Genomic DNA, 15530 nt, shown 5'->3' with positions numbered 1-15530 from the left:
TCATGAGCACAATTAAGTGTTCTGGAATACTCATACTTCACAATGTTGTCCATAGCTTGTCATGATCCACACAATTGAAAGCCTTTGCTTAGTCAATAAAGCACATGTAAACATCTTTCTGATATTCTCTGCTTTCAGCCAAGATTCATCAGACATCAGCAATGCTATTCCTCGTTCCACGTCCTCTTCTGAATCTGGCTTGAACCTCTGAAAGTTCTCTGTCAAACATAAAATGATTGTTTCTTCACAAATCCTTTATTTGGGCCTGTAAACTGCTAAAGGTGGTATTTCCATCTCTCTAACTCTTTCCTGGACTCCTGGTGTGGTACTATAGGATCTGTACTGGACTGCAAACCAGAAAGTCGGCTGTTCAAACTCACCAGCTGCTCCTCAGAAACCCTATACAGGGTTGCTATGAGTTGAAGTCAACTCAACAGCTCTTAACAACAACAACAATGACAACCCTTCCCTGGGGGCACAGAGACTCCATACATAAGCACTGGATTGCAAACCACAGGTCTGAAGTTTGAACCTGCCAGCATGTACACAGGAGAAAATGGAGGCTTTCTGCCTCTGCGAAGATTTAAAACCTGGAAAATGGTATATAGGAACTCTAAGAGTTGGAACCAACTGAAAGGCACTTAACAACAACAACCCTTCTCTAAAAGGAACCCTGGCAGTGCTGTGGGTAAGCATTGGACTGCTTACCACAGGTTGGCAGTTCAAACCCATAAGCTGCTTCGAGGGGAAAAGATGAGGCTGTAGTCAATGGTAGAGATTTTCAGTCTTGGAATACCCTATGTTGTTGTTGTTGTTGTTGTTATGTGCCATGCAGTCGGTTCCGACTCATAGCGACCCTGCATAAGGTTTCTGAGGCTGTAAATCTTACAGGAGCAGAAAGCCTCGTCTTTCTCCCGTGGAACAACCTATACAGGGTCACTATGAGTCGGAATCAACTGCATGGCAGTGGGTTTTTAGTAGTCCTTAGACAAAAAATTCTGCACTCTTCAGTTTGTAACTTGGACTTCTTCCTTCAGTGCCATCATATAAACAATCATCAGGATCTGGATTTGAACCCACATCTAATGGAGGCCAACATGGTGCTGGCAGACATCAAATTATGTACTCTCCTAGTCCTCTACCATTGAGCAACTTTCAGTCCAATAGACATTGTCAGTCTTTTGCAGATAAAGAAACTGGTGTTCACAGAGGTTAAATAATCTACCTTAGGTAACACAGCTAGAAAGTATCTCAACCAGAATTCAATCTCACTTTCACTCCAAAGTTGTTTTCCACCGCCCAACATCATTTCTCCATGCTATCTACAGAGCAAAATCCATCTTAATCTGAGCCAGCTAAAAAAGAATTTGACGCCTGTTAGCCAGGGGGTCTGGGTAAGGAGAGCTCTGGCTAATATTTTGGTCAAGTAAGAAAGTTTTGTATCAACTTATTTTAAAGCTTTCTAACAGTTTCACTTTCTACCCTAAGTCAGCATAGTGGAATGTAAGGTTTCTCTGATGATTCAGGATCTTGCATGTCTCAGAACTATCATTACACATGGCATTGGTTACCAAGAAATGTTGGAGAGGATGCAGAGGATATAGATGACTGGGTTGAATGTGTTGGGAGCCCAGGATTACTGAGACACCAAATTAATTTATATTCTCATCTTCTGCAACCAGAATGGGAAAAGGCCCTCCAGCCAGACTAATCAAATATTCCATTTGAGTTGGGCTCAAATTAATCTAGTTGAGCACTGGTTTATTTAGGTAGCTGACAAACTTGATCAACTTTAAAGTGACATTTTTTTTTTCTCCTTGGTGATTTGGCAAATCACAAAGAATGAAGCTTTCCCTGACTCCTGCGTACCATTGAGGCACCCCATCATCAGAGAGAGAAACCAGCTGTGTAATTACAGTTTGAGACATGACTCATCCTCACTCTGAGGGCTCAGACCTGTATGACTCTATAAAAGCAGCTCAAGGTCGAAGTGCAAATGTGCACTGTCTGCCATCCCTCAGGCTGATATAATTACCCAGCCACCGGGAGGAGATGAAGGTGCTCCCGGTATCTGGCCTCGCTGTCCTTCTCATCACTGCTTTGAAGTTTTCCACTGCAGCCCCCTCCCTATTCACAGCCACCTCCAGGAGCTCAAGGAACAACTACCACCTTGCCCAGGTTTGTAAATCTTTGCACAATCTCCTCCTCCCCTCCCCCCCAGAAAACCTAAAAGGGGAAATAGGTAAAAATGTGTTCTTCTTTTTCATCAATTGTATAAATCTATTGAAGTCTTATTGATAACTATCTCCTGAGCATTTAAGGCTGACATCTGACACATATTAGATGTTAAATAAATGTATGTTCCATGACTGCATAAATGAAAGAATAATGTCTATCTAGGTATCTTGTCCCTTACAGTTTGAAGTGGCTTATCAAAAATATATGCAATACAAAAAAGTTAAAAGTATTTGAGAATTCATGGAGGAGAAAAAAAAATAAAGGTGGAAAATGCAAAATGAGCTATAAGATTTGCATACTAGATGTAGATGGATTGTAAATTGAGCGATAAGCTTCCTAGCAGTCACAACAAAGTATTTTCTGTGTTCAATTTTTAAAACTGACTCTTGTATTCAAGATCATTTTGATTAAAATTGAAAATGGACCGAGTTTTTCCTGGGATTTTCTTTTCTAAAGCATGCAGGCATTACCTGGATTATGAACAAATTTTGCTCCTAAATCTGTCTTTAACTTGAATTTGTTCGTAAATCAGAACAGTTACGCGTACTGCTCATTTTTAACACCAGATAGTCAGATGCTTATCTAACTATATAGTATATAGCGTATCTCTCTGTGCATACAAAACATTAAACAAACACTTCCAGATATACTTTAACATAATAAAACTAATAATAATAATGTTTTGATATAAGTCATAAAATAGCTCTCAGTGTATTATGAACCATTGTATGTACTTTAAACTTTTAGCATAATAGATTTATGCAAGTTGGTTCATATAGATAGGCTGTGCACACGCAGGTCGAAAGTGTGTAACTTGGTGGATGCTCAGTGCAGACCTATTGAACTGAGCTTCCTTTGACTTGAGCCCCTATTGCTGTTGTTAGTGCCGAGTCAGGTCCGACTCATGTGACCCTGTCTAGGATTTCCGAGGAGCTGCTGGCAAGTTTGAAATGCTGACCTTTCGGTTCAAACAGACCTTGTGGTTGCGTGCATTATCCTGCAGCACCACACCAGGAATCCTAATAAATGAACTAAATTTGAAATAATTCAGAATACTTGGTTTGATTTCAGATTGTAATGTATCAGTGTCAATTAGCTGTGGGCCCTTCATCCCCACATGCCACACATTAACTCAGGAACTACAGAGGATTTGTTCTGGGCACCAGAAGACCACCCTGAGGCCAGAATAGGTCTGAGGTGGCCAGAGATTCTGATTTTAGCCTAGTCAGTCAACTTAGTTCTTGGTCTAAACCCAGCTACACCATTCATTTACATATATATTAATTTATATATGTCTATGTCTGCTTTGGAGTCCTGGTGTGGCGCTGTGGGTTAATGCACCAGACTGCAAAGCTGTTTGAACTGCAAGATCGGCTGTTTAAGCTCACCAGCTGCTCCTCGGAAACCTTATACAGGGTTGCTATGGGTCGGAACCAACTTGGCGGCACTTAACAACAACAATGTCTGCTTTATATATGTCTAAGGAACTCTGGTAGCGTAGTGGTTATGAGTTGGCTGCCAACCTCAAGGTCAGCATTTCAAAACTACAAGCTATTTCGTGGGAGAAAGATGAGGCTTTCTGCTCCCGTAAAGATTTACAGCCTTGGAAACCCTGTACAGGGTCGCTAGGAGTCAGAACCAACTCCACCGTACTTAACAACAACAACAAATGTTTGCCTTCAAACTTGTGTAAGGCCTACAATGCTAAAAATATTAGCTATCTGGCCCTTTACAGAAAAACTTAGCCAACCCTTGATTAGTCTACGTAGGAATAAGACCAGAATGTGTCTTTGGGAAGGGCTAGATGGATGGCCTTGGTATGTGGAGGACCTTTAGTGATTCCTGGCATTTTCCTTTCCAAAGTATGTCAACATTCTCTGGCTTTCTTTATGACATACTCTCAGAAAGGCCTGCAACCAAGGAGCAACAAAGCTTTTCAGCAACTTGCCACCTGGTAAGCAGCACCTTCTCCTGTCTGCAGTAGTCCCAGTTATCAGTTCCAGGAGGGACTCGTCATCTTTTTGTAGTTGTTGTTAAGTGCTGTCGAGTTGGTTCTGACTCATAGCAACCATATATAGGGTTTCTTTGGAGCAGCTGATGGGTTTGAACCTCCAACCTTGCAGGTCAAACTAACCTTGCAGTCCAGTGCTTATCCTACAGTGCCACACCAGGACTCTTTAGGTGGCTGGAGTTATCTGGTCTAACTCTAACATGGACCCTAGAAACTAGAAGGAATTAATATCTCACCTCATAGTTTACAGAAATACATAACATTGTCAGCCTTATAAAATAACAAATGAAAGAATGAAAAATAGGTCATTCATTCAATAATTATTTACTGAATTCCTACTGTATGCTATGTCCCAGGACTTGTTTTAATTATTAGGGAAACATCATCAAAGTTTCTGTCCTTACTGTGCTTACATGGGGATGAAAGAAGAGATCAACAGATCAATCAATAAGTGGACAAGATTACTTCAGGAAGTGACACGTGAGATTGGAAAAAACAACAACAAAGATATAGAGAGAGATTGGGACAGTGGGAGACATTTTCAATATGGTAGATCAGAAAGGTCTCTCTGAGGAAGTGACATCGAAGATGAGTCATAGTGCTCCCTATATGTTTTAGAGACAGAATGCGAGAACTTACTATATATGAGACGAGACGGCTTCAAAAAGTTCATGAAAAAAATGGAATTAAATGATCATAGATTTTTTTTTTTCCGTGAACGAGTCCACCAGCCATTCTGAGCGAGAAAAGATGAGGTTTTCTGCTCCTGCAAAGATTTACAATCTCAGAAACCCTACCCAGGGTCACTATGAGTTGGTACCTCCACAAGTCACACTATTCACAGCCATTGGGTCACTTCTGACTCATAGTGCTCCTGTAGGACAGAGTAGAGCTGCTCTATAGTGTTTCCAAGACCAAATCTTATGACAGCCTCATCTATTGCCTGCAGAGGGAGTGGAGGGTTTGAACTGCTGATCTTGCATTTAACCTACTGCACCATGAGGGATATATATGTAAATTTATATGCACACACATATATGAGTATGTATACAAATATTGACCTGTTATGAATGTGTGGTAATAATCTAGGTAATGATTTCTGCTTTTCTCAGAAGATTGCTATTATACTGAGAGCATTATTCTATGTCATTACACATTTTTCAAAAATGTAATCTTAGTAGGTGGTGGGATGGTTATGTGCCAGGGAGTCAGTTCCAACTCATATAATCCTGTAAAGGGCTTCTGGGCTGTAAATCTTTACAGGAGCAGAAAGCCTCATCTTTCAAACTGCTAACCTTGCAGTTACAGTCCAATTCATAACCCACCACACTACCAGAGCTCCAAATCTTTGTAGAAGTCTAGTCTTTCTTCATCTTGTTGTTAAGTGCTGTTGAGTTGATTCTGACTCATAGAGACCCTTACAGGGTTTTTGAGGAGCAGCTAGTGAGTTTGAACTACTGAATTTTCTATTAGCAATCCAGTGTTCATCCTACAGTGTTACACCATGTACTATAATAATACTATAATTTTTTCAAATAGTACTATAATAATATAGCTAACAGATCTCCTAATATTAAGTCTGTTTCTACTCTTTATTATTTATATAGACAAATATGTAGATATAACATAGAAATAAATATTATATATAATTTATATGAAGGAGCTCTGGTAGCATAGTGGTTACGAATCGGGCTGCAAACCTTAAGGTCAGTGGTTTGAAACTACCAGCTGCTCCGCGGGAGAAAGATGAGGCTTTCTACTCCCGTAAAGATTTACACCCTCGGAAACCCTGTACAGGGTCGCTATGGGTCGGAACCGACTCGACGACACTTAACAACAACAACAACAACATAATTTATATGAGAGGGCTTCAGAAAGTTTGTGGGGAAATTCCATTATCTTTTAATTCCATTTTTTTATGAACTTTTTGAAGCCTTCTCATATGAAGTTAATACATAGCCTATAAATAAATAGTATGTTATTTATTTACAGGTTAAATATTATTATATAGATGTTATAAATAGCATCTATAATATGTAGACATAAACTTAAATACATATGAAAAAATACATATAAATCTTTAGCTGCACTTATTTTGCTGAAATAAGTTAAACAAGTGAAGTGTTTAACTCTACACTTGTCTGCCCTGCCTCATTAACTTCACCCTAATCCAGTCCTGATGTGGCATTGTGGGATAAAGCACTGGGCCTCAAGGTCAATTTGAACCAAAAAGTTGGCTGTTCAAACTTACCAGTCTCCTTGGAAACCCTCTACAGGGTCGCTATCAGTCAACATTGACTCGATGACACTCAACAACAGCAGTCTAGCCCTATGGACTCATTGTGTGGAGCTGTAAGATAAGTTTTGGGTTGCTTATGATGGTTCAAATCTACCAGCAGATCCTCGGAAACGCTATACATGTTTGATATGAGTCGTAACCAATTTGACAGCATTTAACAACAACCACGTAGCCCTGAGTCATAGAAAAGTATTTTAATATGGCACTGTAGGATAAGCACTGGATTTTGAACCACAATGACAGCAGTTCAAACCTCCCAGCTACGCCTCGGAAACTCTATATAACAGGGGTAGGGAACGTCTGGCCCTTGGGCCCTATAAGGCCCACAGAATCATTTGGTCTGTCCCTGCCAAGGCAACCACAGTTCCACCTATCACATCATTGTTGTTGTTAAGTGCCTTAAGGAGTTTCTGACTCCTTGTAACCCTGTATAGGGTTTCCGAGGAGCAGCTGGTGAGTTTGAACTACTGACCTTGTGATTCAAACCAACCTTGCGGTGGAGTTCTTATCCTACAATGCTTGATGGAACACCAGGACTCCATCGCATTGTTGTTGTGGTTATTAAGTGCCATAGAGTTGGTTCCTACCCATAGAGACTCTGTATAGGGTTTCCAAGGAACAGCTGGTGAGCTTGAACTGTCAACATTGCAATTCAAATGACCTTGCAGTCCAGGGCATTAACCCACAGCACCACACCAGGACTCCATCACATTGGGGATGAGTTAATTAAATGTTTGACCAAATATAGCAGGCTAATTTTTAAGTTGATCATTTTTTATTGCTCACCAACGATGTTATAAATTTTGGCAGAAAAAAGGTTCCCACCCCTGCTATATAGGAACTGATTCAACAGCACTTAACAACAACAGGCTTTTGAGCCTTGATAAAAATAAAAATGTATGACTAATTTAACTTGTTTCAAAAGGTCAGAGGCTGTCCTATGAAACTTGTCCCATAGAAACAGTATTGAAAGCATGTGATTGAAAGCCTTCAGGTAGGAAATAAATTGATCCTTTGCCTTTGAGAGGCTGGAATATAATGTCTCTGAGAATTAAAAATACTGATCTTACATAACGTACAATGAAAATATGATATGGTTTGTACCTACCAGCCGCTTCACAGAAAAAAATATGTCAGTCTGTTCCCATAAATATTTACAGCCTTGGCAATCCTGCGGAGCTAGAAAGTTCTACTCTGACCTTTAGGGTCACTGTACATTGGAATTAGCTCCATGGCAGTGGATTTAGTTGGTTGTTTAAAACAAGAGTTTATCAGACAAACAAGACAATCTAAGATTTGTAAATTGGGTAAAGAACTTCCATGGTAAAATAGTGAAGCAAAAATATACTTTCACTGTAAAAGCCTCATCTTTCTCCCGCAGAACCTCTTGTAGTCTCAAACTGCTGACCTTGAGATTAGCAGCCTAATTTGTAATCACTATGCTACCAGAGCTCCTTATACAATGCAGATGAGGAGGGAAAAAAGAAGTAATTTAAATGTTTACTACCCTAAGATAACCAACATTCTTTGGAGTATATCATTCTAAGCTTGAATATGCAGATATACCTAATTTTTTTTTTTTTTAAATGAGAATATGAGGAAGCTTCAAAAAATTCATGGAAAACTTCCATTACCTTTCAATTCCCCTTTTCCATGAACTTTTTGAATCCCTTCCTATACTTAGCTTCATAAGGCAGGCAAAACAAAATGCTACAAAGTGTGTGTGTGTTGTGGGGGAGAGGGCTTTTAAAGAACAGAACTGTATTTTCTCATAGTTCAGAAGGTTAGAAGTCCAGACCCAATTGGTCATGCTGATTCCCTCTTAGGGCTCTGAGAGGAAGTGTCCTGTGCCTCTTCTGTCTTGTCCTGGCTACCAACAATCCTTGGCATTCCTTTGCTGCTTGTATCTGTGACTTCATAGGGTGTCTACCTCTGTGTATGACTCTGTTTTCATGGTTTTTCTTCTCTTTATAAAATACCACTCATAGGGATTGGATGATCTCATTAATTTAATTGATAACATCTCGGGGGGAGCGCTATTTCCTCAAACAAGGTCATGTTTACTGATGTAGGAGTTCGGACTTCAACTTCTTTTTTTTTTTTTAAGAGGTGGTGGTGGTTATATGCGGTGGAGTTGATTCTGACTTATAGCAACACTGTATAGGGTTTTCGAAGGCTATAAATCTTTATGGGAACAGAAAGCTTCCTTTTTCTCCCATGGAACAGCCATATCAATACTGTGCACCCCACTTTTAATACAAAAATATTGTTCCTGATCTTATTTGACATGCATGTTTCCCAGAGACAATGCCACAGACATGTCAGCCTACCTCTCCATTTCAGGCATATCTTGACAAGTATTACACAAAGAAAGGAGGACACCAGGTTGGTGAGATGGTTGCAAGAGGAGGCAATCCCATGGTAAGGAAGATTAAGGAGCTGCAAGCATTCTTTGGTCTCCAAGTCACCGGGAAGTTAGACCAGTCGACAATGAACGTGATCAAGAGGCCTCGCTGTGGAGTTCCTGATGTGGCAAACTATCGCCTCTTCCCAGGTGAACCCAAATGGAAAAAAAATACTTTGACATACAGGTAATGAGATCAAGTCTTTCCAAATTCCGAGAGAAACACCCTTTTTCTTTTCTTTAAAAAAAAAAAAATAACTCATTCCTGATCAACATGAAATCCTGTCTTCTCAACAATCATAAGAATATGAAATCCTGTCTTCTCAACAATCCCAAGAATAAGATTGTTTTAGGTCTACCCTTTAGACAATGACAATGTCAATTTACTAGAAAACATAATCTCACAATTATCATAGCAACTGGTCATCATTAGGCATTAGAGAATTTTGCCAGTTAAAAACAACTCATTTTTCTTTAAACAAAAATAATTTAGTTGAGATTAAATCTCATCGTATCAACCCTGAGTGGGGCAGTTAACACAGTCGGCTATTAACCAAAAGGTTGAAGGTTTGTGTTCACCCAGAAGCATCTCAGAAGGTCTGGCAATGTACTTCTGAAACACCAGCCTTTCCACTGGGACACACAAGGGGTCGCCATGAGTTGGAATTGGCTCAGTAGCAATGGATTTATTGGTTTGTCAGCCAATAAACAACCTGCTTAATCAGAAAACAATATGAAATTCAGGTACAAAATTAGCTTTTTGCATTCATACAAGAAGTCAATTATTGATTTATTTTTAAATGCCTACTTCAGGCATTCAACTTCTCTGGCCTTTAAGGAAGACAGGCATGCAAATAGATGGCTGCACCTCCACACGAAAAGTGCAAAACTGCAGGTCTAAACAAAAAACTGTGCGAGTATCTGGAGGGAACTATCATCTCTCCCTTGGACTGGGCACCCAGTGGCATGCGGGTCCAATTTTAAGGATAAGCGCAAACAGTCTATCTTTAGCCCCAATTCCCTCACAAACCCGCCACCAAACCTGGTAATTTTCTGGATCCACTGGCTTTGTCCTCCCCTGGCATACAATCAGAATTTATGTCCTCCCCATATTCTGAGGACTCAACCCCAGACTCCCTGCCCCAGAAACCTGGGCATTCTTTCAAGGTCCAGCCAGCCAAGTGTACCATCCTTAGTGCACACCCATCAACATGGCACAGGATAGGTGGTAGATGTTTAGACTTCTTGAATGCCAGATGGAAAGTGGAACTGGAAGAAACAGAAACATCTGTTTGTTGTTCAGGTGCCTCCATTTGTATCCTGTACCAGTCCTTGCAAACCTTAGGAGTTTCCAAGTAGAGAAGCAGAGCTAGCAAACAGCAGGATCGAGTGAAAGAGCTCGAAGTGTCTGGCAGCAATGGGCAACCCTACTTGAGAAGGAGCAAAGCAGGTAGGAAAGGGACTGCTGGGAAATGAAGCTGGAGAGGCAGCCTGAGAGAAAGCATCTAGAATATATGATCTTAAGGAGTCTGGACTTTATCCCAGGCAGTAGGATCAGGACCAGATTGCAAATTTAGAATGAGCACACCTGGAAGAAGACTCGGCGAGGAGAGGCTGGGCAGTCAGGAGAGGCTGGGCAGTCAGAATAGCCCAATTACTGGTGTACTGGGCTGGCTCCTAACAACCCTTCTTCAAAGTTTCAGGAATTCTGCAAAGCAGTTGTTAAATTTCAAGAATTTTGTGAGCTTGTTGTTAAATACAGTCATTACTACAAGTTAAATTTAATAAACTTATAATTAACTTCTATTATAAATAAAGGCTCATTGAAACACCACTTTATAATTATTTTGCTCCATTATAATATACATTCATATGGGTGTTTATATCTATGTTATCTGTATGGTAGGCAACACTATATACAATGGTGTGGTAGTATTCACAAGACGGAAATCGAGAAGCTCTGTAAATTAGGACTTTTTTCTGCATAATTGTTGAACTTTACAGGCAAATTGTGAGCCCGTGCAATTCAGGTGAACAAATGGGGCACAGGGATACCAGTTGATTTTGTCAGGCAACTGGCGCTGTAGGATTAGCACTGGACTGTGAACCACAAGGTTGGCAGTTCAAACCCACCAGCTGCTCTCGGAAACCTATCCAGAGTAATTATGAGCCCAAGTTGACTTGATGTTGTTGTTATGTGCCGTGGAGTCGCTTCTGACTCATAGCTACCCTGTACAGGGTTTCTGAGGCTGTAAGTCTTTACGGGAGCAGAAAGCCTTCTCTTTCTCCCGCTGAAGCGCTGGTAGTTTCGAACTTCTGACCTTGCAGTTAGTAGCCCGATTCGTAACCACTACACTACCAGAGCTATTAGCTGCTATTAGCCTGTGGGTCCAGAAGGTGGCGCACCAGCACAATTATTGGTGTCTTAAATTGGTGCCATACATAAAAATCAAAGCCTTGGGGGGGAAAATCACCATAATTAATCAAATACAGAAGTGATTGTGAGAACATTAAGAATAAGACAAGGAAATTTTTAAATAAATCTGTGGAGTTGTTTTTTCCATCGTTTTCTTCAAATAAACTACCCAATAATCATGAAAACTTATAATACGTACGCTTGTGATACATTAAAGAACCCTACTTCTAGGCAATCGGTCAGCAGTTTGAAACTATCAGCTGTTCGTGGGAGAAAGATGAGGCTTTCTGCTCCTGTAAAGATTTATAGTCCCGGAAACCCTGTACAGGGCCGCTATGAGTCAGAACCGACTCAACGGCACATAACAACAACAACAACAACAACAACAACCTCTGGGCAATAGTAATCCCCTCAACACATTCTCACTGCTCATCCATTCTTGTTCCTGAAAAATTCCCCCCATCATTCCACCACACAAAAGGCTATCTCAATGAGTCCTGATGCACTGAAAGATGGCAGTTCAAACCCACCCACGGGCTTCTATAAAAATTACAGTCTAGAAACCCGGTGGCGAAGTTCTACTCTGTCACATGAGGTCGTTAATGAGTACAAAATTGACTCAACGGCACACAACAGGTACTATCTTAGTACTCTGTTCATATAGCTACTGGATCTGAGGATAGCTTTTTTATAACTCTGAGAATGAAAAAAAAACAAACAAAATGAACTTCCAGAGCAAGATGGCGGAGTGTGCAGATGCACTGAACAGACCCTCTGCAACAAAGAAATGGTAAAGCAAGTGAAAAAGACATAGATGGTGAATCTAGAGCCCTGAGCTTCAGAGGCTAGGGCAGAGAGGTGGATGTAGTGTTGACTAGATAAGGAAGCAGAACCGGAGCAGAAAGAGAAACAAAAAATGGATGGGCTGCCGGCCGGCCCTGAGCAGCTAGGCTTACTTGAGTTTCCATGAGTGGCTTTCCATACAACTGTCTACAGGAACAACTCTCGGGAGTGTCAGCAAGGGGTGTGCATTTCTCCCTTGTTCCCGTGCCCTCCTAGTAGCCACAGGTGACCAAGTCCTACCGTCACCAAACCAGTGGTCAGTGTCATCCCCTCCTGTGCCACCTCTGCTCTACCTGGGGTGACACCAGGCGTATCTATCACTCCTGTTTCTGGAGGCAGATGAACCTGCCCTGAACTTCATTACACAAAGAGCTGTGCTCACACTTCCAGTCTTCATGTATCCATCATATCCAGGAAACAGGTGGTGAACGGCTGAGAACACACCAACGGTCTGTGCATATAAAGATTTATGACCTTGAAAACTCTATACAACAATTTTAATCTCTGTCTTATTGAAGTCCTGGTGTGGTGCTGTGGGTTAATGCACTGGACTGTAAAGTTATTTGAACCACCAGGTCAGTGGTTCAAGATCTCCAGCCACTCCTCGAAAACCCTTTATAGAGTTGCTATGGGTCACTATGGGTCGGTACCGACTCAGCCACACTTAACAGCAACATAGGATCTCTGGTGGCGTAGTGGTTACAAATCAGGCTGCGATCCTGACAGTCAGTAGTTCGAAACTACCAGCTGTTCCGTGGGAGAAAGATGAGGCGTTCTGCTCCCATGAAGATTTACAGCCTCGGAAAACCTGTACAGGGTCGCTATGAGTCGGAACCGACTCCACGGCACATAACAACAACAACAACAAAGGGTCACTATGTGTCAGAATTGACTTGAAGGCAGTGGATTTGGAGGGATTCCTTTCTCCAATCTTGTCTTCTCCAGCTCAAACACATAACACAAAGGTGGACTGACACATCTTTAATGAACGGCAATTTCAAAGTATAACTACATACTTAAGGTGTTATTGTTGTTATTAAGTGCCATCGAGTTAATTCTGACCCATAGCAACCCTGTATAGGGTTTCCAAGGAGCAGCTGGTGAGCTTGACCCACCTACATTGCAGTTCAAACGACTTTGCAAGCTGATGCATTAGTCCACAGAGTCAAGGTAGATTACAGACTTGCATTATGTAATGGGTTTGGCATATTTTGAAAGCATGAAATGGTCTATTTTCCCCTCATTAATTCTCACTTGACCCCTGTAATTAACTCTGTGGGTTATTTCACATCCCCCCCCATGTCCCCCACCCCAGTTCCACTATCCTCTGTGGAACATGGTTCCTTTCCTTGTAGGGTTCAGGATTATTGCTGTTGGTTTCTGGTTGAATTAATCCATTTATCAAACATTTGATAAACACCTACGATGTGCAAAACACTGGACTCAGAACTGAAGAAAGAAAGTATACTTGATCCCTGATCTCAAATTACTCTAGATTGTGAACTCACAGAGCTGGTTTCTCCTTTTGCTTATATATTCCAGGCCAGAGTGTACAGGGTCACTATGAGTCAGAACCGACTCCACGGTACTTATCAACAACAACAACAGACAAAGGTCCTAGGTGGAAATTTCTCTTTTCTACCAATTACCAGGACTCCTGGTGTGGCGCTGTAGGATCAGCATTGGACTGCGAACTACATAGTCAGCAATTCAAGCCCACCAGTTGCTCCTTGGAAACCCCTTACAGGGTGGCTATGAGTCAGAACTGACTCAGTGGCACTTAACAACAAACAACACCAATTACCAACTCCATCTTCACCCAGTCTGTTCACAAAGCTTTTCGTTGTTTTACCTTCATATGTCTTTATCAAAAGAAGAATTGCTGAAAGGCTTATTACCCATTTTTCAGTCTGAGTGAACAACCTTTTTTAAAGTCAACACTTCCTCTTTAACAAATACTTCTTTTTAGAAAAAGATATTTCCCAATGACACTGGGGAAATCCTGATGACTTTTAAATGATAATTTGCAAAACCACACAACTCTACATTTTATATATATGGAGAGAGAGAGAGTCCTGGTGTGGCACTGTGGGTGATTAATGACCTGGACTGCAAGGTCAGCAGTTCAAATTCACCAGTCACTCCTTAGAAACCCTGTACAGGGTGGCTATGAGTCGGAAACGACTATATACTATTGAACAACAATAGTATATAGTTATATATATTGTTATATATTGGATATATATATTGGAGTCCTGGTGAGGCACTGTGGGTTAATGCACCGGATTGCAAGGTGGGTTGGAACTGCAAGGTTGGCGGTTCAAACTTACCAGTGACTCCTCAGAAACTCTAATCAGGGTCGCTGTGGGTCCAAACCAAATTGAGGGCACTCAACAACTATATATATATAATTTCAATTGTAATATACATACATACGTATGTATATACGTATGTATGTATATTCCAACTGAAATTTTATAGCCCCTTAGGGGAGAAAGAGGCCCTTTCTCAATTAAAGCTACTTTAGGGGAAAATGAACATTTTGCGACTTGTAAAGTTACACAGACTATTATTTATAATTAGAGGTTAGTCCTGAAGTGGGACCTTAGGATAAACACTCAACCTCAAGGTTGATTTGAACCACAAGGTCAGCAGTTCAAACTCACCAGCCGCTCCTCGGAAACACTATATAGGGCTGTTATGAGTTGGAATCAACAACATAACAACAATAAAAGCCTAGTTGTTTCAGCCCCAGGTTATATCATTTCTCCTCTTCATGTTTCATGTAGTCACTATGATCCATATTTTGACAAACAGAACAACAAAATATGAATTCTTGTTTTAGAAGGAAAAAAATCTAACCTAAATTGTAGATTTCTATTCACTATTTCTATTTAGCATACTATCTAGAACATAATTGTTACTTTCTTTGCTGGTAAGCATTTACTAAAAGGACAATGTATTCCCTTTATTTTCACAGAATATCCAAATACACATCTTCCATGAGTTCAGCTGATGTGGACAAAGCCGTGGAGATGGCCTTGCAGGCCTGGAGCAGTGCCATCCCTCTAAACTTTGTGAAAGTAACCTCGGGAGAAGCAGATATAATGATCTCTTTTGAAACTGGAGGTACTGTGGTACTTTGGGGATTTTTGTCTCCTACTCCAAAGGAGAGTTGTTTCAATGCTGTTCCTTCTACAATACTTAATCCAACTAATCAATAATATTCTTTCCTCACACAATCATGGGATGGGCAGGCAGAGGTCAAGATCCTGACAAAACCCACTGGTTCTTATGACTGTACAATAGAACCAGAGGA

At 40.8% G+C, this 15530-nt stretch overlaps 1 protein-coding gene across 1 annotated transcript in view; it reads left to right on the top strand.

Moving 5' to 3' along the window:
- Positions 1-2047: 2047 nt before the first annotated feature.
- MMP20 (matrix metallopeptidase 20) overlaps positions 2048-15530 on the top strand; it is a 60619-nt gene continuing 47136 nt past the window's right edge. The window contains exons 1-3 of the mRNA XM_006833772.1: positions 2048-2178; positions 8892-9139; positions 15192-15340. Of these exons, the coding sequence (XP_006833835.1) occupies positions 2053-2178; positions 8892-9139; positions 15192-15340 (523 nt within the window). The 5' untranslated portion in view covers positions 2048-2052. The remainder of the gene's footprint in view (positions 2179-8891; positions 9140-15191; positions 15341-15530) is intronic.

This window comes from Chrysochloris asiatica, unplaced genomic scaffold (assembly GCF_000296735.1).
Source record: "Chrysochloris asiatica unplaced genomic scaffold, ChrAsi1.0 scaffold00008, whole genome shotgun sequence".
Classification (NCBI taxonomy): domain Eukaryota; kingdom Metazoa; phylum Chordata; class Mammalia; order Afrosoricida; family Chrysochloridae; genus Chrysochloris; species Chrysochloris asiatica.
Note: the sequence above shows the minus strand (reverse complement) of the source record. Positions and strands in the feature narration are given on the sequence as shown.